Raw genomic sequence first — 27,821 nt, forward strand, 5'->3', positions numbered from 1 at the left:
AGGGATCTGTTTGACAGGATTTTAAGGACTTGTTTAACTTCTAAATTTAGTTTTAAGTGTTGAGTCTCGAGTGAAGTTGTGAAAGCGCTCTACCCAACTCCGTTCCTATTTTAAATTGAGCTAAAACTGTTTAGCTGAGCTTTAACTCCAAGAGAAGAGGAGCTGAAACTGGAGCCTGAGCCTGGAGCTGTACCTAACAGTCCATAACTTCTAAATTTAACTTTAAAAGCTACAGTGAAGTTGTAAAGCAGTTTCACCTCTTTAATTTATTTTGTGATAGCACTTCAACCAGCTTTACTCTTATTTTTTATGGAGAAAAATTGTTTGTCTAGAGTTTACCTCTAAGAGAGATGGAGCTGGAACTATGTAACATAGGTTCTAATTCTTTCACTAATCTTAACTTTATTAGGAGAGATAGAGCTGGAACTCTGTAAAAATAGGTTTTGATTCTTTCACTAATCTTAAGAGCATCACCAAGAGCATCCCGAAATTCTGTCCTCAACATTTCAGTTATGGGAATTCTAAACAAGATTTGAGGTGTTAAAATTTTTATTCCTCCAACAGATTAGCTATAATTGGTTTCCTAAAAACAAAAAAGTAGGCCCTTAGAAAACTTCCAACAGAAATCAGCTAGTTTCCACCCCTCGCTCTCACGAGATCACGCTTGCGCACGTGCCCCTTCGTCGCCCCTCTCACGCAGTACCATGCCGGCAGATCAACCCGACCGGTACACGTGCACCCCCAGTTTTCAACATGTACACCAGCAATTCCAGCAGGCAGGAAAGCACCAACTAGCAGCAAGCACGACTAGCAATTGCAGCAGGCAGCAAATCACCAAGTAAGCAGAACATCAGCAAGAAATCTGCAGCAGCAAGCAGCTCCCATAGAAAGTAGGAAGCAGCAACAGCAGCAAGAACCAGCTGCATCCATCAACTCCAGCATCAAGTTTGACAACAGCAACAAATCATATCCCTATATACTTCTGTAAACTATATTCTATACATACCCCTATATGCTTTTGTATATGAAATGCACAAATCATATCCCTGAATCCTTACATTAATTTCTGAATTGTCAGGATAACATATATCAGAAGTAGTTTGGATTTACAAAGTTCAGCCCAGAAAGTTAAAAGAGCATATTTTTTTCTTATTGCCTCCTATGCAGGCAGCAAGCAGCAAGCAGCCACAGCAATACATAGCACCAAATTCACTATGAATACATGCTCATTTCTGAAAACATGTCCAACTACTGTTATTTATGAAAATGCAAGCTCTAACAGATAGCACAGGTGGTTCATACAATTTCTGAATTGTATAAATTTGACACTACTGTCCAAATTCAAATATATACAGTTCATATCAGCCCTGACATCATAGTTTATGAATAACATATAACACAAGTGGGTTAGATAATTTCTGAATTATATAAATTTGACACTATAATTTTCTCTCTGTTCACAGTAAGAACAGAACACCTGAACATTGAGCTTTTTGCAGACTTATTACAAACTACAGATATAAAAAAGGGCAACTTTTCCATTTCATACACTTATCGCTATTGATTTGTAATAATTTATAATTGATTACTGCTAACTTGCTAAGCTAGCAAATTTCATTATTAATTGATTATCAATGTGGAGTTCAGATGTACCACTTAACCACAAACATCAGATTCGGCAGCAGGATAAGATAATGCACAATTACAATAGACTTGAGATGCAACAATGATCCAGAATCGGGGACAGGACTTATTGAAATTGCTTCCACGAAGGAACTCTTCTTCACCAACAAACCAAGCCATGGACAAAATGGCGCTGGAAGCGTTGTGGGAGATGGGATCCAGTGATTGCCTGGGCACCTGCTGGTACATGGCCTCTGTCGCCTGAACACCGGAAGTCGACGATTGGCCAGGAGGCAGAGCACGGGCCGATTCACAACGTATCATGGTTGCGCTCTAAATCGAGGCGGCGGTGGTGGTTGGGGGAGCGGCGATGGCTGTCCTCCTCCAGCCATCGGTGGAATGCGGTCGACGCGCGATACCATGCACCGCTCCCTGGAAGAAAGCCGACGCCCGGCAACCATGGGGAAGCACCTGCTGCATTCCGATCTGTTGCGAGGAAGAGGACGCCGTCGGTAGATGAGGTCGCCAAGAGGAGCTGCGTGGGAACGTTTCACCAAGCGCGCGCGAGATAGCCGCGGGCAAAGGATTGGGAGCGAAATCGATTTGCTAGAATTGGAGAACGAAAAACCAGGACTTGGGTACCAGAAGGATTGGGAGAGCTGGTAGGGAATCTGTTGGAAGCAATCTTTGATCAAAAATCCCCAAAATACCACATAGGGAATGATATCAAAATGCTGTTGGTGATGCTCTAACTTTATTACGAAGTAACAAAGGTACATAGCATAACTGTTACTCACTGGATCAATATTCATATTATCTTGATAAACTTAGCAAAAATTGCTACATGAATTTATGTAATTTACTGGTAGACATCATAAAAATATGTAACGGCTGAAAGACGTTTAAAAAACTGGTAATTTAATAGAGGACACTTTCAGCTCAATTGGCGAGAGAAATTCTTCAAAGATACATTTGTTTGGCAAGTGGGATTGGGAAATAATATCCCACCCTCCAAAGGACAATATTGCATCCTAACCATCCATTCTTCACACCTCATTTAATCCTAGCCATTCATCCATTTCCCTTTCTCAATCCCACCTCTCATATCCCATTTGCCAAACACAGTGTTAGGGTGAAAAGCTTTTCAGCTAAGACTGGAACGAGGATGGAATATAATGTATGCTAGGTGATGTACTTGGGGTGATAGTAAATTTAGATTTGCATAATTTCTAAATTTTTACTCTAACGTCATGTTTGAAATATGTGGCCTTAAGGGCATTCTCAACTTTCTTAAGAATTTATCAATCTAACTGAGCCGAAAGTGTTCTCTAGCAATTACCAGTTTTTTTAGGATGTCTTTCAACCGTGACACGTTTTTTTATGTATATCAGCAAATTACATAAATTTTAAGTATCTTGTAGCAAAATTTGCCTAAAAATTACTGTTATTAGAAGTCGTGCCTTATACAATTGCATGATTGCATAATATAACCGAGAATAAATTTTACAATGAAAACTCTCAATGACTTGCAAGCCTATCTTCAGTAAATTTAGATCAAATTTTAAAATCATGCTACATACATATAATTATGAAGTTATGCCTTATAGACTATGGTAAAGTAGTACTCCCTCCGTTTCATAATATAAGTTATTCTAGTATTTTCCATAATCATATTGATGCTAATGAATCTAGACATATATATCTATCTAGATTCATTAACATCAATATGAATGTGGAAAATACTAAAATAATTTACATTGTGAAACGGATGAAGTATTCATATATTAATGACTCAACTGCAAACTCCATAAAAGTTACTTTAAACACTCTCTTCAACCCACCACCTTCACGACAAAATGCCAAGCTTAAAGTCTAAGTTGGCCCAACTTCTAGAACAGCCCAAGCCTGCTCATCTTAATCCAATCCCTTCGGAGGAATTCATTCAAAAGCCTAGGCAAGCCATGTGATACACACGGAATAAATAATTAGGACTAAGGTTACGGTCTCAAATTCTCAATTCCACAGTTGTATATGACGGACGACACACTAGCCTGTGGTCAACTTTGTTCGTCGTTGTGCTCCTTCTGCTCCCATCCCGTCCAGAGACGACGGCCGGCCAGCCTGAGGTCGATTCGAACAGCTAAAGCACGAGCACTGCTATGGCCGGCCACGGGCGTCGGTGAGCGATGGCGGCATCGACGATTACTCTCATCTGCTGGTTTATATCCTGTAAGCTCCCTCTGCTCCTCTTTCTCAACTCCGGCCGTCTGCTCTCCGCCAATGTAGCCTACTCTTTCCTTATCATATCAGAATAAACAAAACTAGTAGTAGTACTCTGTCTAAATTTGTACTCCCATAATATTTTGAATATTGGACCACCTTTTATTACTAAGCTTTCACTTTGAACTACCCCTTTACCTATGTTTTCAGTTTGGACTAGTTAATATTTCCTTTTTGTTGCACTCTAGACCACCTTCTCTCTTCATCTCCTTCACCCTGTCTTCTCCCAAACTCCGATCACCAAACTCCTCCATCAGTTGTAGGCTTTATTTTGGCAATGGCTCTTAGCAGCAGTCGGGCTTGGTGAGTGAGGCACACTCATGTACTCAGTGGTCGATTAGAGGAAGCGAAGTAAGGCAAGGCAGTGGCTCTTGGTAATGATGAAGGCAGCAGAGAGCAAGAGGCCAATAAAATTATTCTTTTGTTGCCTCCCCTTGGTGTTACCTTCGCTTGATTCCTCTTCTATTTCCATTCGAATTATTTCTGCAAATTTTCCACCAGACCGATATCAGGCGCGCTGAGACAGGTGCCAAAATCAAGATCATTGGACGAGCTATCCGGCTTTACCTCCATCTTCACCAGCCCTTGGTCGTGCTAAGCTAGCCCATCACGATATCGGCAGCAATAAAGATAGAGCTCAAGCGTGTACAATGCCGGCAACGTGCTCAAGCATGACTTCTGCCGCTGCTGTCCGTAGTTGCAGGAGTGGGGAGGTCAGGATTCTCATGTGATCGATCTCCGGCAGTAGAGTGAAGAGAAAGAGGGAGGGAGCTAGAGGAACAAGAAGCCTAAATTGAAACATTTTGGGAAAAATACCTAGTCCAAGGTGAAAAGCTTAGTTTATCCCTAGTCCAAGATGCAAGACTGGTTAAAAAATGTGTCTCAAAGTGCAATTTACTCTAATATTTTTTTATGGAGGGAGAATCCCACCAATAATACTCTTTCAGAAAGTGTTCGGATTTATTTGAACTGATTGTGCTGAGTTATTTGTAGCAACTAGAACAATGCCTCTTTTTTTTTCAGTTGCAGCAGATCTCAAATAAACATTATACATACTAAATTCTAAAAGTAGCTATTATTGTTTGAATCCCCCAAATTCGAAATACTGCATGCAAAATGGAAAAGATTAAACAGCTATATCAATGAGGATTAATACACATAGTAGTTATATAGTTCAGTATTGTCGCTCCATTCCTATCAAGGCATCAACCCCGGAGTTGTTTCTCAAAATTGATACCTCCATGGACGACTAGAATGTCATGTTTGGCTGACCAATTTGAGTAACTCATAGGATGAAAATGGTTCCCAAAATAATGTAGAAGCATATATTTGCAATTAGGGATAAATAACTGTCGCTACCTCTGATTCCAACTGTAGATCATCTTAGAGAAGTACTCACAAGAATTAAGAAAGTGTAGAAATAAATAATGTTGCTGTCCAGCAATAACTACACAATAAACAAAGGGCATTTTTACCAAACTGGAAATTTCGTGGTGTTACAAAATAGGACATGAGGCATATCAAATTGAACAGCACCGATATGAGTAGCTGCAAACTATCAGTTTTCCATATGCTGATATACAAATGCTTCCAATTGGACAAATTAACTTCAAGTTATGCACTTATGCTATATTGTAGGTTCTTTTTGTCTACTCTTTCTGCATCATTTGAAGTACTTTCAGAATGTCCAGATTTCTAATGTTTCTGAGATATTATTTTAATATGAACAACACTAGTAGCATATTTCTAATGAAGAAACAAACTGGCTTTGAACACACAAATGCTTGTTACAGGCTAGCAGTGTTGGATGAAACAAATGATCTTCTTGCATAATATCTCTTGGATTGATTATCTTGAGTAAACACTGGTTTCATACAGGACTGCAGAAACTGAATTGAGCATTGTCGAAACTTGAAACGCATGTAAAGATGGCAGCGTTGATCCAACTATGGAATGATTGGGAGTTACAGGTGCTGGTGCTTTTAAGCTTCATGTTGCAAGTGTTCGTCTTCTTTTCCGGTGGTCTTCGACAGCGCAGCACCAACTCGTCATTGAGGATTCTGGTTTGGTTAGCATATTTGGTGGCTGATTTCATTGCAGTCTATGCCCTTGGGCAACTATCACGGCAAAAAACAGATGCAAGTGAAGCTGGGCAACCTCACAAGTTTGCATTCTTCTGGACGCCTTTCCTTCTCATTCATCTTGGTGGGCAGGACACAATCACTGCGTTCTCTGTCGAGGACAATGAACTGTGGCTCAGGCATCTGCTCAATCTTCTAGTCCAAGTTTGCTTGGCCTTGTATGTGTTTTGGAAATCAGCAGCAGGCAATCAGTTTGTAGTCTCAGCCATCTTTGCTTTTATTTCAGGAATCATCAAGTATGGGGAGAGAACATGGGCACTCAAGAGTGCGAGCCAGAAATCCCTTAGACGCTCAACCGATGGAGGAGTAGTAGGTCAATTTCCTGAACTAGAAGACTATCAAGAGTTGGGATACAAAACTATGGTCATGTTTGCTCTGTCTAGCTCACCAGTTGTGAGAAACCTACTTGTTGGACGCAAGATTGATCAAATGGAAGAAAGGGTACGTCATGCATTTTCAGGTCGACTGTATAGTCAAGTTTCAGAAAACGCGCAACTTGTGTTCAAGATTCTAGAGATCGAGCTGGGAATGATGTATGACAACCTCTACACTAAGGCGAGAGTGATTCGTACATGGACTGGCGCCATACTCCGATTCATCACCTGCATCTCCCTGATGGTTGCATTTGTGCTCTTTCTGACAGGGAACAAGAAGTGGCACCATAGCAGAGTTGATGTTGCCATAACCTATGCATTGTTCATTGGAGCACTCTGTTTGGAGGTCTGTGCGATCTTCTTCATGGTGATGATGTCGCCATGGACATGGGCATCCTTGCAATATTGGAAGTACCATAGGCTCGCAGATGCAGCTTGGTATGTTTTCAAGAGCCTACAGACGGAGTCTATGTCATGGTGGTCGAATTCCTTGGGGCAATACAATTTCCTCAGTTCCTGCTTCTCTGACAATGTGTTTGGGAAGGTGATGAGCCTTGTTGGAGCAAAGGAATTTTGGAGGAACTTTCGGTACTCTCAGCGTGTGGGCGTCAAAGCAGAGATGAAGAAGCTCGTCTTTGAAGCCAAGTGCCTTGCCGAGATCTTCGGTGCAAGCCAGACATCAAGTGTCGATGCGGATCCAAATTCAGGCGTCGGTTCAGCACTGGACATAATCCTGCGGGAACAGTTCGAGGTGGCCATCCTCTCGCTACACGTCTACACCGACATATTCTTGCACCGATGCATGAATCCCACAAGTGCTGATAGCTGCGACGCTACCAGGGAGAGACGGCATCTGATGGATGCGTGCAGGACAATATCTGAGTACATGTGCTACCTATTGGTCGTCCATCCTGAAATGCTTCCTGTCAGTGGCAGTGTGCGTGATGTTCTAGATAAGGCTTCAGAAACCGTTGCCAAGGTCAGCTCTGGAGCTGCTGCAAGCAAGGGCAGAGTCAGTGTCGTCCTGGAGAAACTGGCTACAGACCGTGACCTGAATGACTTGTCTGATCCCATCACCCTCGCTGGGTTTGTCTTCAGGGGCCACAAGGAAGAGGCTGTGCATTGTCATGAATCACTGCAAGTTCTTGCGCGCGCGTGGGTTGGGGTTCTCCTCTATGCAGCCGGCAAGTCCCGTGGCGAGAACCATGCAAGGCAGCTCAGCATGGGTGGGGAGTTTCTCAGTTTTGTGTGGCTGCACATGGCGCATTGTTCACTAGGAGACATGGGCACATTTGAGGTTGAGCTAGTTCGACCGAGCGCGGTGAATGAGGGCGGGCGTAAGATGTTTGTATGGGGCTATCAGCGTCCTCGGTGAACACACCACCCTCATTTCCCTCCTGGTTTTTTTGCTCAGGACACTTCACTCCTACTGGCCAATTATGGTCATGTCTACTATATATTTCATGAAAGTTTGTGTGAACTATATTCTACTTAAGACAGCATGATTTATCAAGTTTTTCATAACGGGAAATCAGTGCCATTCTATTCTGAAAACATGCTGGACAAGATTTTTCTATCTATAACATAAAGGGAAAAAAACAAGAGTTTGCTCAATTTTTTATTTAATAAAGAAAGGAGCTACTCCAGTTTTGTAGCCATGCATTTTTACATGGTCCATACATGATCGGAAAGCTTAAATGATCGAAAAGATGATTGGATAAGTTTCCTGCAAAGCCATTATCATACAGAGTTCTATCAGCAACAAGTTGTTGCTAAAAAAAACTAAGTTTCAGTTTTCTCTAATCTAAACTATATCAGTATATAACTTTAAAGTGCTAATTAGATGGATTTTTTTTCTCAGACACAAGTACTAATTAGATAGATGGACTTGCATTCTATAATTACACTATATAAATGAATCGAACAAGACAAAAAAAAAACAATCATGGTACATAATCCAAATTATATATATCCCATCCACATTTTTCATTCACCGATCTATTCAAGTTCTATTCAGCATGCTACATGCAACTATAATTCATATACGTTAAACACATCTAGTTTGAAATGTCCCCATATATCCAAGCGACCTTATGATTCAATCTTGTCTTCGGCTGTGGTTTTGGGATAAGTTCACTGACCTTAGCAGAAAAGGGAAAACACAGATGTTGAACTTCAGGGAGCTTTGTTGCTGTCGATGTTGGGGGGAAGCGCTGCAGGGTGGCGGCTGGTGAGGGAGCAGCGAGAGCGACTCCGGCGAGGAGATGCCGTCCGCGGCGAGGCTGTGGACTACGGAGGCCGGATCCAGCGGGACCAGATCTGCCGCTGGCCTAGAGTTGGGGCGCACGGCGAGATTCGGGCCGGAGATCCTCCCGCGGTGCCTCGTCCTTGTCGTTGGCGGTGACATTCCTGGCGAGGGGCGGTGGTCGGTGGCGCTGGGAGAAGGGGAGGAGGAACTGGCGTGGATTTTTCACCTTTTATCCAATTAGAAAACTAATTATTCCACGAATAGATACCTAAAAACTTATTCGAAGAAATTGATCATTTTGATGACGCTAATATTAACAGCGTCATGGTCCAACGTGACAACGCTAATGACGTTGCCACGGTTCCCCTTGCCCTCACTAAATGCTAAGTCACTTATTTGAAGGAGGACGACGCCAATGTTGTTAATGCGCCGTGAAAAGGGTTCATTCCTAAAATAAGTTTTTAAGGGGTTTATTTGTAGAATAAGTTTTTTAAAGCATCAAAAGTGAAAAATCTAGAGACTAGGTAGAGGCGTTGGGCGACACGTAGCTGGGTTCGGCAGTGGGACTCTTGCGAGACCAACGTCGCAGTTAAAGGAGGCTAAAATGGAAAATATAGGTGTTTGAATCTCCTGAAGATGAAGATAAAGATTAAGTGTTTTACGCAAAACGAGGTGATAATAACGTGTGATTAATTGAGTTTGAATTATTACAAACTTGAAAAATGGATTAATCTTATATTTTAGAATAACTTTCATATAGAAAGTTTTCGCACGAAATATATCGTTTAGCAGTTTGAAAAGCATGCCACGAGCATCCAAAAGTTTATCTAACTTTGTTGGAGAAAAGAACAGGCACAAATTTACCATTACAGGATCGAAAACGGAACGGATATTTCTTGACCACCCACCTGATCCAACTCTAAGGAAAATAATATAGAAGAGAAAGTAGGATATTCGTTATTATCCGAGTTTTAATCCGAATCCGTTAAGAAATATGGGTTAAAATACAATAAGAGTTTTATAGCCGGTATGTCCCATATTATGAAACATACTTAAAAATATATTATAAATTCACCAACAACCATAATAAAAGATTGATTAACTTGATAATATCGTATATTTTTTCCTTGATGAATCTCTTTTAACACTTTAATTGTTTGTCTATATTTAATATCTATCAATTGAAAATACAAATGGATATTCGTTCATGAATCCATTTTGAAGAAAATAATATAGAATATGTTACAGGATAAGTGATTTGTTATCTGACAATATCCATATCCAACTTAATATTTCGAGAGAATCCCTTATATGCCACTGAAAATTGGTCTGATCCTTTTATATGCCATTGAAAATTGGCTCTTCCCTTATATGCCATTAATCCAAATTTGCACACCCTCTCATGTCACTCCCGTCAGTTGACTGTGTATTGACCGTTAATTCTTAAGGAAAAAAGGCATATTTACCCTTTTGATTATAGGGCATGCCTAACAACTCAGAGAGGGCAAATATGTCTTTTTTACTTGAAAGCTAACGTTCAACACACGGTCAACTGACGGTAGTAGCATGAGAGGATGCGCAAATTTAGACCAATGGCATATAAGGGAAGAGCCAATTTTTAGTGACATATAAGGGATCAGACCAATTTTCAATGGCATATAAGGGATTATCTCTAATATTTCACCCCTCCTTACATAAAGCCAATGGCAAAGAACGTGTCCAGTACCGTGTTGGTTGATAAACCCATACCAAGCCGGTACCAATTGTACTTGGTTGTCCAATCAATCTAGTGTCAAAGACATACAGACTCATCTTTTTTACTTATGTTTATGTTTATGCTTATCAGCCAAAATTTAAATTTTTAACCTTAAACTTGAAGTTGATTTTAAGGTTTTTTTCATCGAAGTTTATTTTTCAGCCTTTTCTTTTAGATCGCTAAGAACACGTATATAAAAGTTTTATTTAAAAATTATTTTTTGTTTGTAAATATGCTGTTGCGCTTATATGCTTAAAATAAGTCAAACGATGGCTTCCATAGATATTTTGAAAACATGTATACTCATATATATACACGCATACACGCAGACTCATTTTTATAAACACACCCTATTTTAAGATTAACAAAGTCACCACAAACGTCTTACCTTACTAACGGATCCGTCCCGCATAGCTACGTAGCTACGTTGTTCTCACGAGTCACTGTTCACAAACAAATAATCATCAGCGACATGTATTCTTTGTGAATTTCCCAAGCTTATGATTATGCAGCTATTTGAAGAATTTGTTTGGAAAAAAAATTCGGTCGTTTAATTTGGCATGGCTAACTGTCAAAACTAAGCGTGAAGTCTAGAGTTTCCCTGCATAGCCCTTGAATACCTCGATTTAATTACAGGACAAAACATTGTACATATGCCAGCTTGATTCATTAACACCAAAAATTAACGGCACAATATATCCATTTACAGCTCAATCGATTCGATCAATCCAACTATACAAAAACAGAATCAATATAGCTCACAACCCAACGCAACAATCAGCATCAGCGACGATCTCAACCCAGACGCCCCTGAACGCCTCCATGATCACGCCGTGGTGCTCCCGCGCGTTGAGCGACAGGTAGCACTCGAGCAGCTCCAGCAAATCCTCCGGCGACCGCATCCCGTTCCCGACCACCATCTCCACCATGCTCTCCCGGAAGTCCCTCGCCGGCTCCGCCGACGCCTTCACCACCGCGAACCCACCGCCGCCGCTCCTCCGGCGACCACTACCAGCCCTACACTCGCAGCCGCCGAGAACGTGCAGCCTCCTGCTCCTCATCCTCGGCGAGCTCGGGCACGTGCCGCTCCCGCTCGCCGTCCTCCTCGGCTCGGCCGACGCCGCCGCCGCCGACGGTGGCCTCGTGCGTATAGGACGTAGCTGCAAGTCTTGAAACTCGCCGTCGTGGTGGTCTCCGGGAATGGCTGTGGCGGGGATTCTTTGGTGGAGAGGGGAGTGGGAGATGAGCTGAGATTCCTTCTCCATCAGTGGCATCTGCTTGGCTCGTTCCAGGTAGGGGTAGTAGGATCGTCGCGGCGGTGACAACGGGAGAGGCTTGGGAGTGGTGGTTCCATGTCCATGGAGGTAGTAGTGGTGGATGCTGCTTGACGACGACGACGATCTCCTGGAGCTTCTTGCTGCATGATCTGCTGCGGTGATCATCCGGCTTGATGTTGGCCTGGGCCTCTTCATGTCCCTCAGCTTGTAGAACCATGAGTTTGGCATGAGATGGGACAGCCTGAACCTCTCATGGCTGCTCATCTCTCAGTCTCTCACTCACACACTCTTTCTAAGCCTTGTGGTGTGCAGCTAGCTAGCTACCATGGAGCATTGCAATGGAGGAGTGCCTCTCTTTGTAAGGTGTTGGCAATGGCAAATTGGCAAGTGGGTGAGTATAGCAGAAGAATTTCTGAGCTGATGAACAATGATGAAATGGTGAGTTGCTCTGAAACACTCTGCAGATTGTGACACCAAGAAAGGACCCAATTAAGCCTGTACCGGCCTCAGCATCATCATCATAGCAATTGTACTAATGTAGTTGCGGTTGCAATGATCAGGGCAAATTTCTTTAGCATTTAAGAAATACAAATGGTACACACATGGAAAACAGCACAAAGGTTTTTTACTTGTCAAAGTTGCCCAGATAAATCAAGTTAATTTGGGCCAAATTGTATATGCATTGCCTTGATTGTTGTATGTACAAAGGGAAAGAAAGCGATATGATTGTTTAGACTTTAGAAACTTATGCATTGGTTGTGTTCTGGGCTCGCGAACTTGTACGGTGCTAAAGAATAGTGCCAGGTTTGCACTTTCGTTATGTTAAACCTATCTCTACTACTCTGTCCTACTCATTACCCTGCCTTTTTTAGAGCACCCTTATGATCTCATGGGTCTTTTCCTTTTAAAACCTAGCTACAACTTTACAGCAAAGTTGGGGAATATTCCGCTCCTTTCGAACTACCACGCATAGTGAAATTTCCCTTTATTGATAGGGAACATTGCTGATATCACTCCATGAAACTATGGGAATTAATATCATTAACTAATGTCATAGGCAGAGTGTGCATATTGTTCTCCCGCGAAAGAAAAAAAATGCGCTTGGTATACCTATATCCAACACCTGGATATTTTTAACTTTTTAGTATCTTTACTATTATAAAAGTTGAGTCGTCGTACTTCCATCTCTTCTCACTGCTCATGCAACCTGTTTGTATGCTGCTTCCCACATATATAGTGTGCGCAATAATTGCATGATCCAGTGCTTTATTCTCAATTCACCCTCCAGTCCATTCCTAATCGACTCAATTATATGGGTCTAGTCCGTTACAATGTATGGATATGTTAATAATATTTTAGAAAATGAACATAAATTTGATTTATGTCCGTAAATTTTTGCCTTTAATTAATTTTAGTCACTAGCACAGATATAAATGGAGGGGCGATGGTTTGTTAAAGATGTTCTCTCAGCTGTCTGTCTGGATGTCCCATCATCTGCCTCGCGTAACAAACAGTAAGGTGCATCCATCCGGGTATTTCGTTAAGTACAGGAAGGTGCATGAACTGGCTAGTGCAAGCTCTATTGCGCTAGCTCCAGGACTCCAGCAAAGATTATGCTATGCCTACCTGGATAGGGCTAGCTATATCTCCACTCTACTTTGCATCAGACTTTAATAGTGTTGCCTCTTTTGATGTTCAAAACAATAATTGGCAAGACAAGTTCTCAACTCAGGGAGTACTATGATCTGAAAAAAAGAGAAATTGCACCATGAAGCTGTTGTTGTGCAGCTGCATAAAGCTGGCAGTGTTGTCAATTTTGTGATGCCCAACATGCAAGGATTGAATGGGGGAACAAGGAAACGATACAATTTTTATTAGTCTTATAGAAACGGTTCTACATTTATGAATTTAACTATATATTTAGTAGCAACTTCAATATGACACATACAAACATTAGAAAACTAAATTTTACAGTCAGAAACAATCAAAAATGATATCGATTTTTTTTAATGAAAACGGCATCGGTATGGTCAAAAAAATTTCCGTACCATTTTCATCCATACACCTGGTCTAAAAATTAGAGGCAATAGAGCATCTTGAGCCCGTGGGCAGTTACAGGTTGTGAGTCAAAGGTGAGATCCAATATACAAGGGCATGTGTCATATATAAGACACCAATAACTTCTGCCTTGGCCCAAGTAGATAGTCCCACGAGTGACACCAACAAGTCTTTCCTTGTGACACTAGTCTATAAATTGCTTTACACTTTAGCTAGACAAGCTAGCCCATTTGGACATGGATAGCCCGACAACAGCTAACAAATTAGCTATTGGAAGTCTAAAACTCAAGCTATTTGATTCAAGTCTAGACTGACGTCGTCTTGTTTCAACATGTGATAAAGTGAAACACAGTCATGGAAGTAGCTAGGTTTGTATTTCCTTACACGTCGGAGCCCCCAATTCCATATCCAATTTGTATCTTTATTTTTTTTTATCTTTTTTAAGAAAGTTCACCGGGGGGAGAACTGCCTCACCTGTATTTTCATTGCAAGGGAGGTAAAGTTCAGGTTTCATTACAAATCAAGAGATCAAAGGGAGGAAGAGATGATTTCTTTCCAAGCTGAAAAAGCATTCATATCCTCCACGATTAGCCGCTCAGTCCAAAGAGTAGCGTCGTCGATGCACCTCACGATCAACCTGCGTAGATATGTTATTTTTCCACGGAGTACCACATCATGTCGATGGTTCCAAAGGCCCCAAAAGCATAGAAGGAAGAAGACCCAGTAGTGTTTGATCGGAATTTGCAGTGGGAGCAGCAAATCCGCCATGTTCTTGACAGTCAAAATGTTGATCTGAACACTGATCAGTCTACAGAGAGCAATTGTAAAGGGGCACTGGATACATAATGTGTTAAACTGTCTCATCTGCCCCATTGCAAAGGTCACATAGTGGCAATTGTACTATTTTCTTCTTGTTGAGGTTTAGCTTGGTAGGGAGTCTTTCCTTGGCTAGGAGCCATGCGAAGAGCTGCACTTTCGAAGGTGCTTTATTCTCCCAAATGAACTTCCAGTTGTTGCACAGCTGCACAGGTCTATGTCATCGCACACGGCGTAGTAAATTTGTTTGGTCTGCAGCAGACCTGTTGCTCCATTCATGTCCCTGATATCTAATTGTGATGTCAAGATCTGATCTTGGAGTAAAAGCCCTAGTTGGAGCAACTGATCTTCAGCCATCATCGAGAGCCTTGACACAAATTGATTTCTCAACTTCCTAGACATCGCCTGCTACACTGAAAGCATGTTTGTCCACAGAGTGCGAGTAGAGGGGCCATAATTTTCAGCCATGGTGTTCTCCCGGTACCAAAGATCATGCCAAAAAGAAGTGTGCCTAACATCTCCCACCTTAATTGTCGTAAGATTCTGCAGGTCAGGGAGAAATGCTACTAGGGAATCCCAGTGTACTCCGAGCTGACTGTCCCAGAAGAAGGATGCATTTTTGTGTTCATTCCAAATCCAGCGTGCCCAGAAAGATTTCAGTAGAATGGATAAGCGAGTATTTTAGTCCCACCTATCCGTTGAGTTGGGCACTTGATCAATTTCTCTAATATGAAGTACTTTGCTTTGGTTTGGCACTATTTCTATATATTTTGTGCCCTCGAGGGATGTTCTTTGTTATGGTGCATAGCAGGCTGGGTGCTGCTAACCATCAGAATACGTGGAGAAGGCTTCTAGTTCATTTATTGGAGTTACAACTTCTTGAGATCTTTTGATTCCAAAGAAGTTGCAGCTGCTAAAAGTTTCATCAAACAAGCCCCTAATCTCCTTCCACAGTGTAAGGTTCACCCTTAAAAAAATAGTGATGTTGCTATATACACATGTTTATGTAGCACTAATTTTAATGTAGTGCTTTACAATTTAATTTACCAATTAGACAAATGGTATTGATACGATGAAACGATTTTTTAAAAGAAAACTTAATTTCTCATTTATTTTTTTTACTGTCGATATGCATTAATGGTTCACTTGAAGACATGATTGTTGATGAGAGTTGACAGTGACACCATTGACCTAAAACTCTTCATCCGTCTCCTCCATCCTTAAATAAACAAATATATGCAATTTTAATTATACAGTACTAGGGAAGTGTGGTGATGCCAGTAGCCAGACGCACAGGGAGAGACGACAGCCAGGATCAACATCAGAGCAAAAGAGTGTGACAGAGGAGGATGGAAAGTGAGGCCCCGTTCGTTTCTTATGTAGAGGCAGGATGAAATTTTAGATTCTCGTGGCATGCTTTTCAAACTATTAAACGATACATTCCGTGCGAAAACTTTCTATATGAAAGTTGCTCTAAAATATCATATTAATCCATTTTTCAAGTTTGTAATAATTAAAACTCAATTAATCACACGTTATTACCACCTTGTTTTACGTGAAATACTTAATCTTTATCTTCATCTTCAGAAGATTTAAAGGGAATGCTAGGGATAACTTTGTCATTCGCCTCTAAAATGTAATCAATAAAAATGATTAATAATGGTAAATACTAAGGCGAAATAACAGATGTGGTATAGATGTGATAATTTGGGTGCTCCTTATGGTACAACAAGGAAGTGCTAACTTTTTATTTTGGCGTTAGTTGGAATAATAATAATTGATAGTTGTCCTGTCGGTTTAGTTTAATAAAATGGTTAGATTAATATAGGTGGACAGCACTGCAATTAGTATTGCCTCTAGGTTAGTAATAATTATCATTTTAGATAAGGATATGGTTTTAAAAAGACAACTTTGATAACTACTTTTTATAACATATATAGAAATATCAACAAATATATAATTGTATCAAAATATTTTAACACTAATTTATGTATATGGTTCCCATACTTTTATGACAAATATTTTAGAAATTATTTATAGTAAAAAAATTAAAATTTAACATCAATTTTGTCCAAAATACAAATATTATTAACATAAAGGGAGTACTCTATAATAAGATAAGTGCAAGTTAATTAATCACTCCTGTTGCAAATTGACCAAACAAGTAAGGTGGTGTTTGGATCCAGAGATTTAACTTTAATCTCTGTATTTAGACATTAATTTAGAGTGTTAAATATAGACTACTTACAAAACTAATTATATAAATGAAAGCTAATTTGCCAGACAAATTTTTTAAGCCTAATTAATCTATAATTAGAGAATGTTTACTGTAGCATCACATAGGCTAATCATGAATTAATTAGGCTCAATAGATTCGTCTCGTGAATTAGTCCAAGATTATGGATGGGTTTTATTAATAGTCTACGTTTAATATTTATAATTAGTGTCCAAACATCCGATGTGACCGGGACTTAAAAGTTTTAGTCCCATCTAAATAGGGTCTAAGACTACTTGATTGGAGGTTGCGAATGAAGTCAAGTTTTCCAAAAACATTTCAAATTTTGCTAATTGTACTCTTCCATTTTCAAAACAGAGGAGGGGACAGGGGAGGTAGGTGCGCTGCTAACATCTTGAGCGAGAGCACTCCCTGGTGCCGCCGGCAGAGCTTCCTAACGTCACATAGGGTGTGTTTAGTTCACGCTAAAATTAGTAGTTTGATTGAAATTGGAACGATGTGACGAAAAAGTTGGAAGTTTGCGTGTGTAGGAAAATTTTGATGTGATGAAAAAGTTGGAAGTTTAAAAAAAAAATGGGAACTAAACCAGGCCATACTTGCATCCTTTGTCTGCTGGGCTGCCTGCAGTGTTCCAGCGAAAAAGATTGAACCATGTAGAATTGATGACTCGACTGGCCCATCCGACGTACTCCCTCCTTTTCAAATTATTTATTGTTCTAACTACATTCAAACAAAATATAAAGCTTAAAAGCTATAGTAAATTACCGAGGTATCTCTATTAAGAACTGTTGAATGAGATTAAGTTATAGTAGCATGCAAAACAAAAAAAAAGTCATAAGTGCATGATTGATTGAGTTTTAATTATTACAACTTTAAAAATAAATTTATTTGATATTTTAAAGTAACTTCTAATAAAAGATTTTAGCACGAAACACACTGTTTAACAATTTAAAATATGTGTTAATGAAAATCAAGATAAAAATATGCATTTTACTTATAAAAGAACGCAGCCTAACTACATAAGTATAATAGTACTTTCTTCGGCTAAGGGTATGGATTATAGTGAGGTGTGGATATTTTGACAAAATGACAAGGGGTAGTGAGGAAAGATTTTAATCAAAAGTGTTTTGGAATGTGACAGTGATGATTATTTCAAAACAACATTAAACATTATAATAATAAGTATTTTAATATATAGAGAATAGTATTAGCTGTAGCTCCTCTTTAAAGAAAAAAGAGAGCTGTAGCTCCTATACAAGACAGGGCTTGAACTTATCCTCTCTCTGTCGGTGAGCGGTCACAGGCGAGGGGAAGGGAGGGGGGGGGGTTCCGGTGAGCCGTTGGGTTTATCCTGTACTTAGATTTATCATGTTGTAAATCGAGTATCTTGTACTAGGTTTTCTTCTTCCCATTTCTTGAATAGCTCAATGAAGATGCCAACATCCATCTTTTTCGTCTTGGCTGCCTGCTTCCATAGATGGCTTGAGCTCCAAATCGAGAGCTTGCTCTGGCTTGCGCCATCCAAAAGGACACTACCAGGTTCTTCACTGGTTTTGGGTCAACACATAGCATATATGTCCTTTGGTTGGAGGTCATCTTCCCCCACAGTGACGAGGTGTCGCTAGCCGTTCAAATCATCTTCGGTGAGTTTGCTATTGTCGATTTGGTGTACTTCCTTGTCTCTGGCGGTGCATTTTTCTAGGTTAGACTGATCTCTTTTTTATCGTGTTCACTTCAACCACCACTTGTGAGAGGCCCCTGTTGGGTTTGTGGCACGATGGTATCTTCTGCAGTCAACCTCCTCGTTGTCATCACCGTCAGCTTCATCGTCTTGGTCATCGGATTGGAAGAAGTGAAGCAAGGACTAGATTGCTTTTCGATTTTCTTTTGGAGTTCTTTCTTTGCTTATTTTCAGAACATCAGTGTAACTTGTTTATTTTTGAGGGGTCTTTCAACAATTATGTTGTATGTGAATCTACCTGTTCTAGTGTAGGCAAATTAAGATCTCTATCTTTGATATGTGACGTTCACTTATGTACGTTGTATGTAACCTCCTATATTAAATAAATGATGAGTTTTTTTAAAAATAAAAGAAGAAGCTCCCACACAGAAGGAGCCAAGGTCTAAAGGAGCCATCAACACTAGGCGAACAATTCAACGAACAGATGAGATCAAAGGCGAACAGCCTCCTTCCTTTTCATCTCTCCTCCCCAAATTCAACTCCATTTTAGTCTGAAATTAAATCTTCCGAATTCTTCCTCTCTGATCGCCTCCAATCCTCCATACGTACCCTCTCTCAACCTCTGCAAACTACATGATTCTCACCGGCATATGGCTCAAGCCCACACGATCGACTTGTGCTCTTGATAGTTGATACTGCTTGCCAGTTCGAGACATAAATAATGTACACAATTGGATATTTTAATAACAGATTCACAGGTACAGACAGAGACAAAAAATTCATGGCACGGTGAACACTGGCACGTACGTATATTTACTGTGATCTTCTCATTAAACGTAAACCCTCTTTTATATAACGGTGTCACAGCAAAATATACTATGACAATTGACAAACAAAAGAATATGTATAACAGTATATATATCGTATATATACACCCTGCCCTATGACTATGAGTATGTGTATTCTACCAATTTTCTATATATTTTGTACATCACGAAAAAAAAAATAAAGAAAGAAATTAAGAAAAAGGCTGGTATCCGTGGCATCTATGATTTATGAATTGAACCAGCAGATCTCCCTCTGCACCTCGATCTCCAATCGGGCGCTTTTCCATGGCTTCCATTCCTCAGTTGCCGTCGCCGTTGGTGCCGCCGCTGGGGCCGGACGGCGTCACGGGGCCCCTCGGCAGCATGGAGAGCAGAAGCGGCGCGTACTTGTCGACGACGCCGGACGCGTAGTGGCCCTCCCCGTCGATGCTAGGCGCGTTCCAGCCGGCCGGCCGGAGCGGCCGCGCCGCGGACGCCGGCTGCGGTCCGGCGACCAGGAAGACCACCATGAGCGCCACGAGCCACATGGCGACGGCACGGCTCCGGCTGCTGCTGCTCCGGGATGCCATAGTTTCGCCTGCGACGACGACGACGACGACGACGACCAAGAAAACGAAGACGATCGAGAGGAAGCTTGCGTGAGGAGGAGGAGGAGGAGGAGTTCGAGCAGATGGTTTGGTTGGGTGGAGATGGCGCGCGTTGGCTCATATATATATAGCGGTGGTGGTGGTGGCGAGTGTGGTGTGTGGAGTAGTGGAGAGGGTCAAAGGAGGAGGCTGAGGTGGAAGGGGGTCGGAATGTTCTCACGTATTGACTTGTTAACGATATCATCATCATGTGATCGATGGCTATCTCTGTGGACTTATGGACTATGGACTTGTGGACTGTAGACTTTGGTTGCTTGCTTGAGGATGTTGTAGTATACTGGAGGGAGTATTATATTTCTGCATGCATGAGTTCGTTGAGTCTGGGCCAATTGGGACATGTGTGGGGATTTTTGTAGCAGCCTCCTTCCATTTCGGGATTATTTGCTCAGAAAGAGCGTGCCTAACTTTCGGAGGAAAACAAGATAACCGTGCTGTCTCCCCCCACAAAAAAGAAGTTAATTGGAGGCTTTAACAGCAAAACACACTCGCGTCTTCTACTAGTGTTTGACTACCGGCCGGGGGTCCCACGTGTAGGAGTCGGTGGGCACGCAAGCAAAAAGGTCAAGGGAAGCAGGTGGACGACTGGACGTGCGAGACGAGAGAAGAGCCGCGCACACTGGAAGTCACCGGTGTACAAACGTATCGCGTTCCACGCGTTGGTCCAAATTAGCCGGTGGAAAAGGCGCGGGGCCGGCCGCCACACTCCGGCCGGCTGAGCCGCACCGCCCGCGCGCGCGCTCGCTGCGTACACGTCTCCGCTACCGCGCGGGGAGCTAGCGGCTGCCTGCCAATTGGCCGGCCCGCGCGCGCGCAGCCGCGCACGATCGTGCCCCGGGTGCGCGCACGCCGCACGGTTGGGAAATCGTGAAATCGTTGGCTCGATCGAACTGGAAAGGAGGGGAATGGGGCCGTGGCGTGTGTGTACGCGTGACCGTGTCCGTTTTTATCTGTGCAACTGAACAAAAGGAGGGAATGCGCGCGGCACCGGCAACCTCTGAATGGGCAGACACAGGCTACTATCTCTAGGTAGCTCGAAGGATTGACGCGGTATTTTCGCGGTTCGTTGACGATCGGGGTACGGCGAGCCGAAAGGGTGGTTCGGAGTTAACGCGGGCACCGGTCGATCACCTGTGGTGGCCAGGTAGGATAACAAAAGACGGTCAGCGACTCAGCGTGGTGTGAAGTGGTACGGAAGGAGACGACGTCGGACAGCTCGTGGGCAGCCTGGACCCACCGAGCGGGTTTGCCATTGACCTTTTGGCCCAAAAGAACAGCCCGATGGCTAAAAAAGGGCCCAATAACTACAATTAGTAAAATATTAAACAATTACATAGTTTTAAACTAAAATAACAGCAGAATTTAGTTCATTAACCGGTATATATCTAGTACTAAGTTTAATGAAGCAGCTGGAACGCGCGAGGCGAGACAGCGCACACTGGACGGCCGGCCCCGCCGAACGTACGCGTTCTACCGTCCAAAGCCGGTGGAAAAGGCAGCAGATCTTCGTGGGGTCCTCGGTTCGCGCGGCGGCCGATCGAGTACTCGCTGCGTGCGTCTCCGCTCGCGTGGCAGGGGGGCACTGGCTGACTGCCAATTGGGCAAAGGAATATGAACAAAATCTTCGACTTGCCCGACCTGTTCGTCTCTCATCCAGAGGAATATGAACAAGATCTTCACGAGTCATCTGGTGCAGCATCTGCGAATCGCCGGTGTTGTCTGATTTACAGAGGGAATTGATGAGGTGCTTAGCTGAATCGACTTCACCAAAGCCGGTAGGCTCGTGTCCTGAAGATAGCAAAAGATAAGCGTTGAAGATACCAACATGCGAGCACTAGCAGCTGCAAAACAGAGCTAGCAGTTCTCCATTACTCCTGTAATACTAGGATATTTACATTTGAAAACTAGAAAACACGCGGGTGGGTCGGGGCGAAACCCTAGCTATCCCCACCGCCACCCTCACCCTTCTCCCCACCTCGCCACCGCTAGAGCTCGTCGCCTAGAAAACTGAGTGGCAAGTCGGGATGGCAGTGGCAGGGCTAAAAACCGACGACCCTTTGTCTCTGGCGCGGGAGGGACGATGTGGAGCTTACGAAGCCGCCAGCGAGCTCCGGCATGGTGTCGGTGGATTTGGCACCGCCTCGATCAGATCCGATGCCCGTGCGGCTAGATCTGGCATCCCCGCCCGGATCTGATCGGGGTCGAGCATTCGGTGCAGCGTGAAAGCTCGTAGATGTCACCTAGTGAGAGGTGAATAGGCGTTTTTGAAAAATACTAAAAACAATCGTAGAAGTTAATTTCAATAGGGTCTGTAACTTACTGGCAGCTCAGGTAACCAGGAACTTCTAGGGTTATTGACAAAGAACTTCCGGTGTTCAAGCAAATTTGAATGACAACTTCAAATCTGATGGAATTTTAGGCCTATCCAATCAACATGATACATACTAAACCATGTAGGGTATTGAAAAGCACAAGGGCAAGCACATAACATTCACAAAGTAGGCAAGATAATTTTTTCCCGAAGTTCATATTACACGGAGAATAGGATCCGTGTAATCTAAGCAACGGCACGGCATGATCAAAGAAAAATAGTTGAGGGACCAAAAAATAGACTTAATGCAGCCTTATAAGACATTGTCCAAAGAAATGAGGGATACAAAATAGACTTGTTGCAGCCATATAAGACACGGAATAAGTCCACTTTGACTCCCTTAAAAGTGACGTGAATCTAATCCATAACCCTAAATCGTAAAACTAGATATCTTAACCTCTAAACTCTTAAAATCGGTACAATTTGACTCCCTCGGCGGTTTTGGTGAGCAGTTTTGCTGACGTGGCACGTTACATGGCGATGTTGACTTGGTCTTCGTCCTACATGGTGTTGACGTGACGCGGCGCGTGGTGTCATTAGAATTAAAAAAAATATGTTGAGCCCATTTGTCATTAAAAAAAAATTGTAGGACCCACTTCTTTCTCCCTTCTTCATCCTCCCCTTCTCTCTCCCTCCCCATTCGGCAAGCTGGGGTCGCCGGCGGCAGCGGCGGCGACAACGGCGGCGGCGTCCATAGTGGCGGCAGCGGGCGGCGATGGCTGCGGGAAAAGCATGAAGGTCACCGCCGCACCTAAGGGGCAGTGGGAGCGGCGGCTGCAGACGGACATCCACACGGCGCGGCAGGCGCTGCGCGACGCGCTCTCGCTCGACCTCGACCCCTCTCCGACGGCCAAAACGGAGCCCGCGTGCGCGGCGCCGGGGCGACGACATCAGGCTCGGCGGCGGCGTACGCGTCGAGCGCGGACAACATCACGCGTCTGCTGCAGGGCTTGATGCGGCCGGGCGGCGGCGACGGCGTCAAGGGCCCCGAGGCGTCGGGGTCGACCTCCACGATGGCGACGACGCAGCATCAGCCACAGTGCTCCGGCTAGGGCGCGGCGTCCGCGTCGGCGAGCCAGAGCGGTGGTGGCGCCGCCAGGCTGGGTGTTCTTGCTTACGGCAAGGCAGGTGCATTGCAATGTGGTCAAAGAGCGGGTTCAGTTCCAGTGCCTTCTGCGAAGCGGCGTTGGTGGACATGTATGCCAAATGTGGTGATGTGCCCAATGCTCGCAAGGTGCTTGATGGGATTACTTGCCCAGACACAATATGCTCATCAAGCATGGTTGCTTGCTATCATCGAGTTGGACGCTACCAGGAAGCGTTGGCTTTGTTTTCTAGGATGGATAAGATGGGCTCTGCTACGGATCAAGTGAGCAAGATGGCCACCGGCGGCGCCGGGCCCGCGCCGGCGTTCTCGATGCTGGAGAGCTGACTGCTCGACGACGACGGCATGGGGCACGGCGAGCTGGGGCTCATGAACAAAAAAGGGAGTGAGAGATAAGGGAGAGAGAGGGGGAGGTCGGGAGGATGAGGAAGTGATATACTGACATGTGGGGCCCCACCGGTTAGTGGGTCCCATAATTTTTTTTTGTGTGAATGACAAGTGGGCCCATATATTTTTTAAATTTTAATGACACGTAAATGCCACGTCAATGCCACGTAGGACGAAGACCAGGTCAACATCACCACGTGGTGCTCCACGTCAGCGAAACTGCTCACCAAAACCGCCGAGGGAGTTAAATTGTACCAGTTTTAACAGTTTAGGGGTCAAGATATCTGATTTTGTGGTTCAGGGTCATGCATTAGATTTGGGTCACTTTTAAGAGAGTTAAAGTGGACTTATTCCAAAGAGATAAGGGAGATGAATTAGACTTATTTATAGAGAAGCACAATGGGCTGTTGTGCCTTCGGGCCGGCCCGGCACGGCCCGATACTTATTGGGCCGTGCATGGACCATGGCTGCAGCCTGTGGGCAGACACAGCAGGAAAAAGTACACCGAAGGTCCCTCAACTTGTCATCGAGTTACGAAATCGTCCTTGAACCGCAAAACCGGATATATATCATCCCTCAATTTACAAAACCGGATCACTTTGGGTCCTTAGGCGGTTTTTACCCCGGTTTTGTCCGACGTGGCAGCTGAGTAAGCGTGGGCCTGCATGGGTCCCACATGTCAAGGTGACACGTCATCACCTCTCTTTTCCCCTCTTCTCTTTCTTCCTACTCTCTCTCAGTCTTCTCTAGACCGGCAAGGCGAGGCGTGGCGGGGCGCGTCGAGGCCGGCCGGAGCAGCAGGAGATGCCCGGGGTGCTCAGCGTCTTCAGGGAGCTCAACCCCAATGAGATGCTGGCCAGGAACACACCCAAAGTACATAGCTGCATCCATTAATTGTTGTTGCTGTTACTAGATAATGAGGAGGATGATGGGATTAATGGAGTTTGTGAGGTGCAGTTAGAGGTGGAAAGGAAGGAGGGGGGCAACACGCGGGTGGAGATCTACTGCGCGGGGAAGCTAGGGCTGCTGCTATCGACGGTGAGCACGCTGGAGACGTTGGGAAGTGGTATAGATGGCCAAAAGGCCCGAGGCCCGACGGCACGGCGTTTTGGCCCGGCCCAAGCACGGCACGGCCCGTCAGGGGTCGGGCCCGTACCGGCCCGGCCCGACCACCGGGCCGTGCCTGGGCCTCTCCACCGGCACGGCACGATGGGCCACAGGCCAGGCCCGAGACATAAACAATGAGGAGTAAAAATAGACATATTGTATGCCACGGTCGAAAGAATAGGGATGTAAAATAGACTTATTTTAGCTATATATATGTCAGCCCAAAGAGGAGGGATGGAAAATAGACTTATTTTCACTATATATATGTCACAGCCCAAAGAGGAGGGACAGAAAATAAACTTATTTTCGCTATATATATGTCACAGCCCAAAGAGGAGGGACAAAAAATAGACTTATTTAGAAAATGGCACGATGGGCCACTCGCGCCTTCGGGCCGGCCCGACACGGCCCGATGGCTGGTGGGCCGTGCTTGGGCGGGAGGCGCAGCCCATGGGCCGGCATGAAGTGCCGATCGGGCCGTGCTGGCCCGATGGCTGGTGGGCCGTGCCTGGGCCGGGCCGGGCCATGCGGGCCTTTTGGCCATCTATAGGAAGTGGTGGTAGCAGCAGCAGATCAAGCAGAAAGAGAGAGAGAGATTCAGAGTTCAGTGTTGTTGAGTAGGGCAGGAAAGGAAAAGTTCAGACCCGACGACGACGACGCGCTAGGGTGACCACCGGGAATTACTGGATGGGCTTCTTCCTCACCCTCGGCGTCGCCACTCTGTACGCACGGACTCATCCTATCGCTTGTCGAGCTCGCCTACAAGCACGCCGTCGGCGGCGGCCGCACCGTCACGTATGCGCTAGTGATGGAGATGTAGCTAGTCATGGGCTTCTTCGCCACCGCGTTCTGCACCGTTGGCATGGTCATGTGCTCGGAGAGGAGAAGGTCCGGCGGCTGGCTTGCCCGCCGCCGCTCTGCTCCACTTCACCTGCCGCCGCGCGCTCGCGGCCCTGCTCCAGCCGCTTGCTCACCGCCGCTCCGCTCCACTGGCCGCGCGCTCGCCTGCCGCTGCCGACACTCTGCTCCACCGCCCGCCCGCCCGCTGCACGCTCGCGGCCGCTCCGCTCCCCTTCGTCGGCCGTCGCGTGCTCACCCGCCTTCTCGGGTCGTCTTCATCGACCTCCTACGCCCCGTCACGGCGCAGGCGAAGGCGGCGCCGCCGCGGCCGGCCGTGGATGACGTCGTTGCTGCCCTTACCACTGCTGCTTTGCCCGTCGCCGCCCGCCGACGCCTGCGCAGAGAGGTGAGAGAGAGAGAGGGGGAAGGGAGAGAAGAGGGAAAGAGAGAGGGGGTGACATGGACACCCTGACATTGGGGCCAACATGGGTCCCACGCTAACTCAGCTGCCACGTCAGATAAAATCGAGATGAAAACCACCTAAGAATCTAAAGTGAACGGTTTTGTAAGTTGAGGGATATCATATATCCGGTTTTGCGGTTCGAGGACGATTTCGTAACTTGATCACAAGTTGAGGGACCTTCGGTGTACTTTTTCCGACACAGCACGCCCGACTGACCTCGGCCAGGCCCGGTCGTGCCTGGGTCGTGGCGGGCTGGGCGGCCCATTTGGGCATCTATAATGATACGTATAAAAGTACTGTATGCGCACGATCCTCCTTTCTTCTATCAAATCCTCCAGCCTGAAACCCCCTAATCCCCTCCCGCGCGCCAAACCCTAGCAATCTTGATCCGTCCCTTTCCGCGAGACCCTTCCGCCGCCATGGCCGCTGCAGACGCCGTGGCACCCGACAACGGCGATCACGCCGTCCTCCGCGACGACGAGCGCGGGATCCCTCGATCCCTTTCCCTCCTCGCCGCGCTCGTGGAGGCCGAAGCCCTCCGCCACGCCGCCGCCGCCGACGCCGACGCCGACTCCGACCTCATCCGCGCCTTCCGCGGCGGCACGACGCCCATCGTCCGGATCGGTGTGTTCCTGGAGCGCATCCACACCTTCATCCAGCGGGAGAGCGTCCGCCACGTGATCGAGATCCAGGACGCGTGCTACGTGCTCGCCGGGATCTACCTGTTCCGGTTCATACGCAGCGGCGCCGCGCGGGAGGCGGGGATCCTCGTCGATCCTTCCACCGCGCACCGCCTCGTCGCCGTCGCGATCTTCGTGGGCGCCAAGTTTGGTGGGCCCATCGACAGGCTCCCGACGAGGTGGACTGTGGTGTTCGAGACCAGCTCGGATGCGGCGATCCGCGCGAGGGAGATGGCCGGCCTCGAACGGCGCTTCCTCATTGCCATCGATTACCGCCTGTTCGTCCGTGCTGACGAGTTCGACTGGTTCTGCCGTGTCCTGGAGCGAGGGCCACGTCCAAGCGGGAGATGCGGCGGCGGCGGTGGTGGCAGGAAGAGGACGGCGGCGGAAGCTGTGGAGGGAGAAGCGGAGGACGACCACCGCCGCGTCCGGGCCTCCCTGCCGCCGCCATCTGTCGTCGCCAACTAGGTCCACGATTTATGCATCCACAGGTTCAATTATATTTACTTAATGTATTTTCTTTTGCTGCTTCTTGTCTATCAGTTGTTTGCAGGTGGCTAGGGTGGAGAAGATGCAGTTGGCGTTGGAAGAGTTCGATCAGACTAGGCAAGGGTGGAGAAGATGCAGCCGGCGTTGGAAGAGTTCGATCAGCGGCCATCGTCGGAGTAGAGTGAAAAAAAAAACCAGTTTTAATCGTAGGATGTTTAGCAACTGTTAACTCTTGTCAAATTCTATCAATCCTTGTGTCTTGGATTTCCATCTTATTGGAAGTAGATAAAGAAATGTTAATGAAGTCCCTTTTTCTACCTTTCTGGTGTATGAAATCTATATCAATCTGGAAGTTAATAAAGAAGTCTTTTTCTGCCTTTGTGGTGTATGAAATATGTATCAATCTGGATTCTGAAGT

The 27,821-nt window shown here is 45.1% G+C and overlaps 5 protein-coding genes and 1 long non-coding RNA gene across 6 annotated transcripts; 3 read left to right on the top strand and 3 right to left on the bottom strand.

Moving 5' to 3' along the window:
- Positions 1–3,688: 3,688 nt before the first annotated feature.
- On the top strand, positions 3,689–7,949 carry LOC112939058 (uncharacterized). Its single transcript, XM_026025747.2, has 2 exons — positions 3,689–3,852; positions 5,782–7,949. Exon 2 carries the CDS (start codon positions 5,832–5,834, stop codon positions 7,791–7,793), a length of 1,962 nt encoding a protein of 653 aa, XP_025881532.1. The 5' UTR covers positions 3,689–3,852; positions 5,782–5,831; the 3' UTR covers positions 7,794–7,949.
- A 54-nt stretch (positions 7,950–8,003) lies between these two features.
- On the bottom strand, positions 8,004–8,868 carry LOC136356767 (uncharacterized). The gene is made up of 2 exons (XR_010741722.1): positions 8,560–8,868; positions 8,004–8,144 (listed from the first exon to the last, which is right to left on the bottom strand). It is a non-coding gene; the product is annotated as an uncharacterized lncRNA (long non-coding RNA).
- Positions 8,869–11,070: 2,202 nt separating this feature from the next.
- Positions 11,071–12,226, bottom strand: LOC4338423 (transcription repressor OFP1). The gene has a single exon (XM_015783362.3). It carries the CDS (start codon positions 11,961–11,963, stop codon positions 11,181–11,183), a length of 783 nt encoding a protein of 260 aa, XP_015638848.1. The 5' UTR covers positions 11,964–12,226; the 3' UTR covers positions 11,071–11,180.
- Positions 12,227–19,320: 7,094 nt separating this feature from the next.
- LOC4338424 (uncharacterized) lies at positions 19,321–19,998 on the bottom strand. Its single transcript, XM_015782890.3, has one exon. It carries the CDS (start codon positions 19,884–19,886, stop codon positions 19,617–19,619), a length of 270 nt encoding a protein of 89 aa, XP_015638376.1. The 5' UTR covers positions 19,887–19,998; the 3' UTR covers positions 19,321–19,616.
- Positions 19,999–23,064: 3,066 nt separating this feature from the next.
- On the top strand, positions 23,065–23,764 carry LOC107280954 (pentatricopeptide repeat-containing protein At3g21470-like). The gene is made up of 2 exons (XM_015783102.1): positions 23,065–23,226; positions 23,483–23,764. Exons 1-2 carry the CDS (start codon positions 23,065–23,067, stop codon positions 23,762–23,764), a joined length of 444 nt encoding a protein of 147 aa, XP_015638588.1.
- Positions 23,765–26,558: 2,794 nt separating this feature from the next.
- LOC4338425 (cyclin-P4-1-like) lies at positions 26,559–27,780 on the top strand. Its single transcript, XM_015782715.3, has one exon. The coding sequence runs from the start codon at positions 26,654–26,656 to the stop codon at positions 27,380–27,382; it is 729 nt and encodes a 242-aa protein (XP_015638201.1). The 5' UTR covers positions 26,559–26,653; the 3' UTR covers positions 27,383–27,780.
- Positions 27,781–27,821: the final 41 nt, after the last annotated feature.

The sequence above is a fragment of the Oryza sativa genome, chromosome 5 (assembly GCF_034140825.1).
Source record: "Oryza sativa Japonica Group chromosome 5, ASM3414082v1".
NCBI lineage: Eukaryota > Viridiplantae > Streptophyta > Magnoliopsida > Poales > Poaceae > Oryza > Oryza sativa.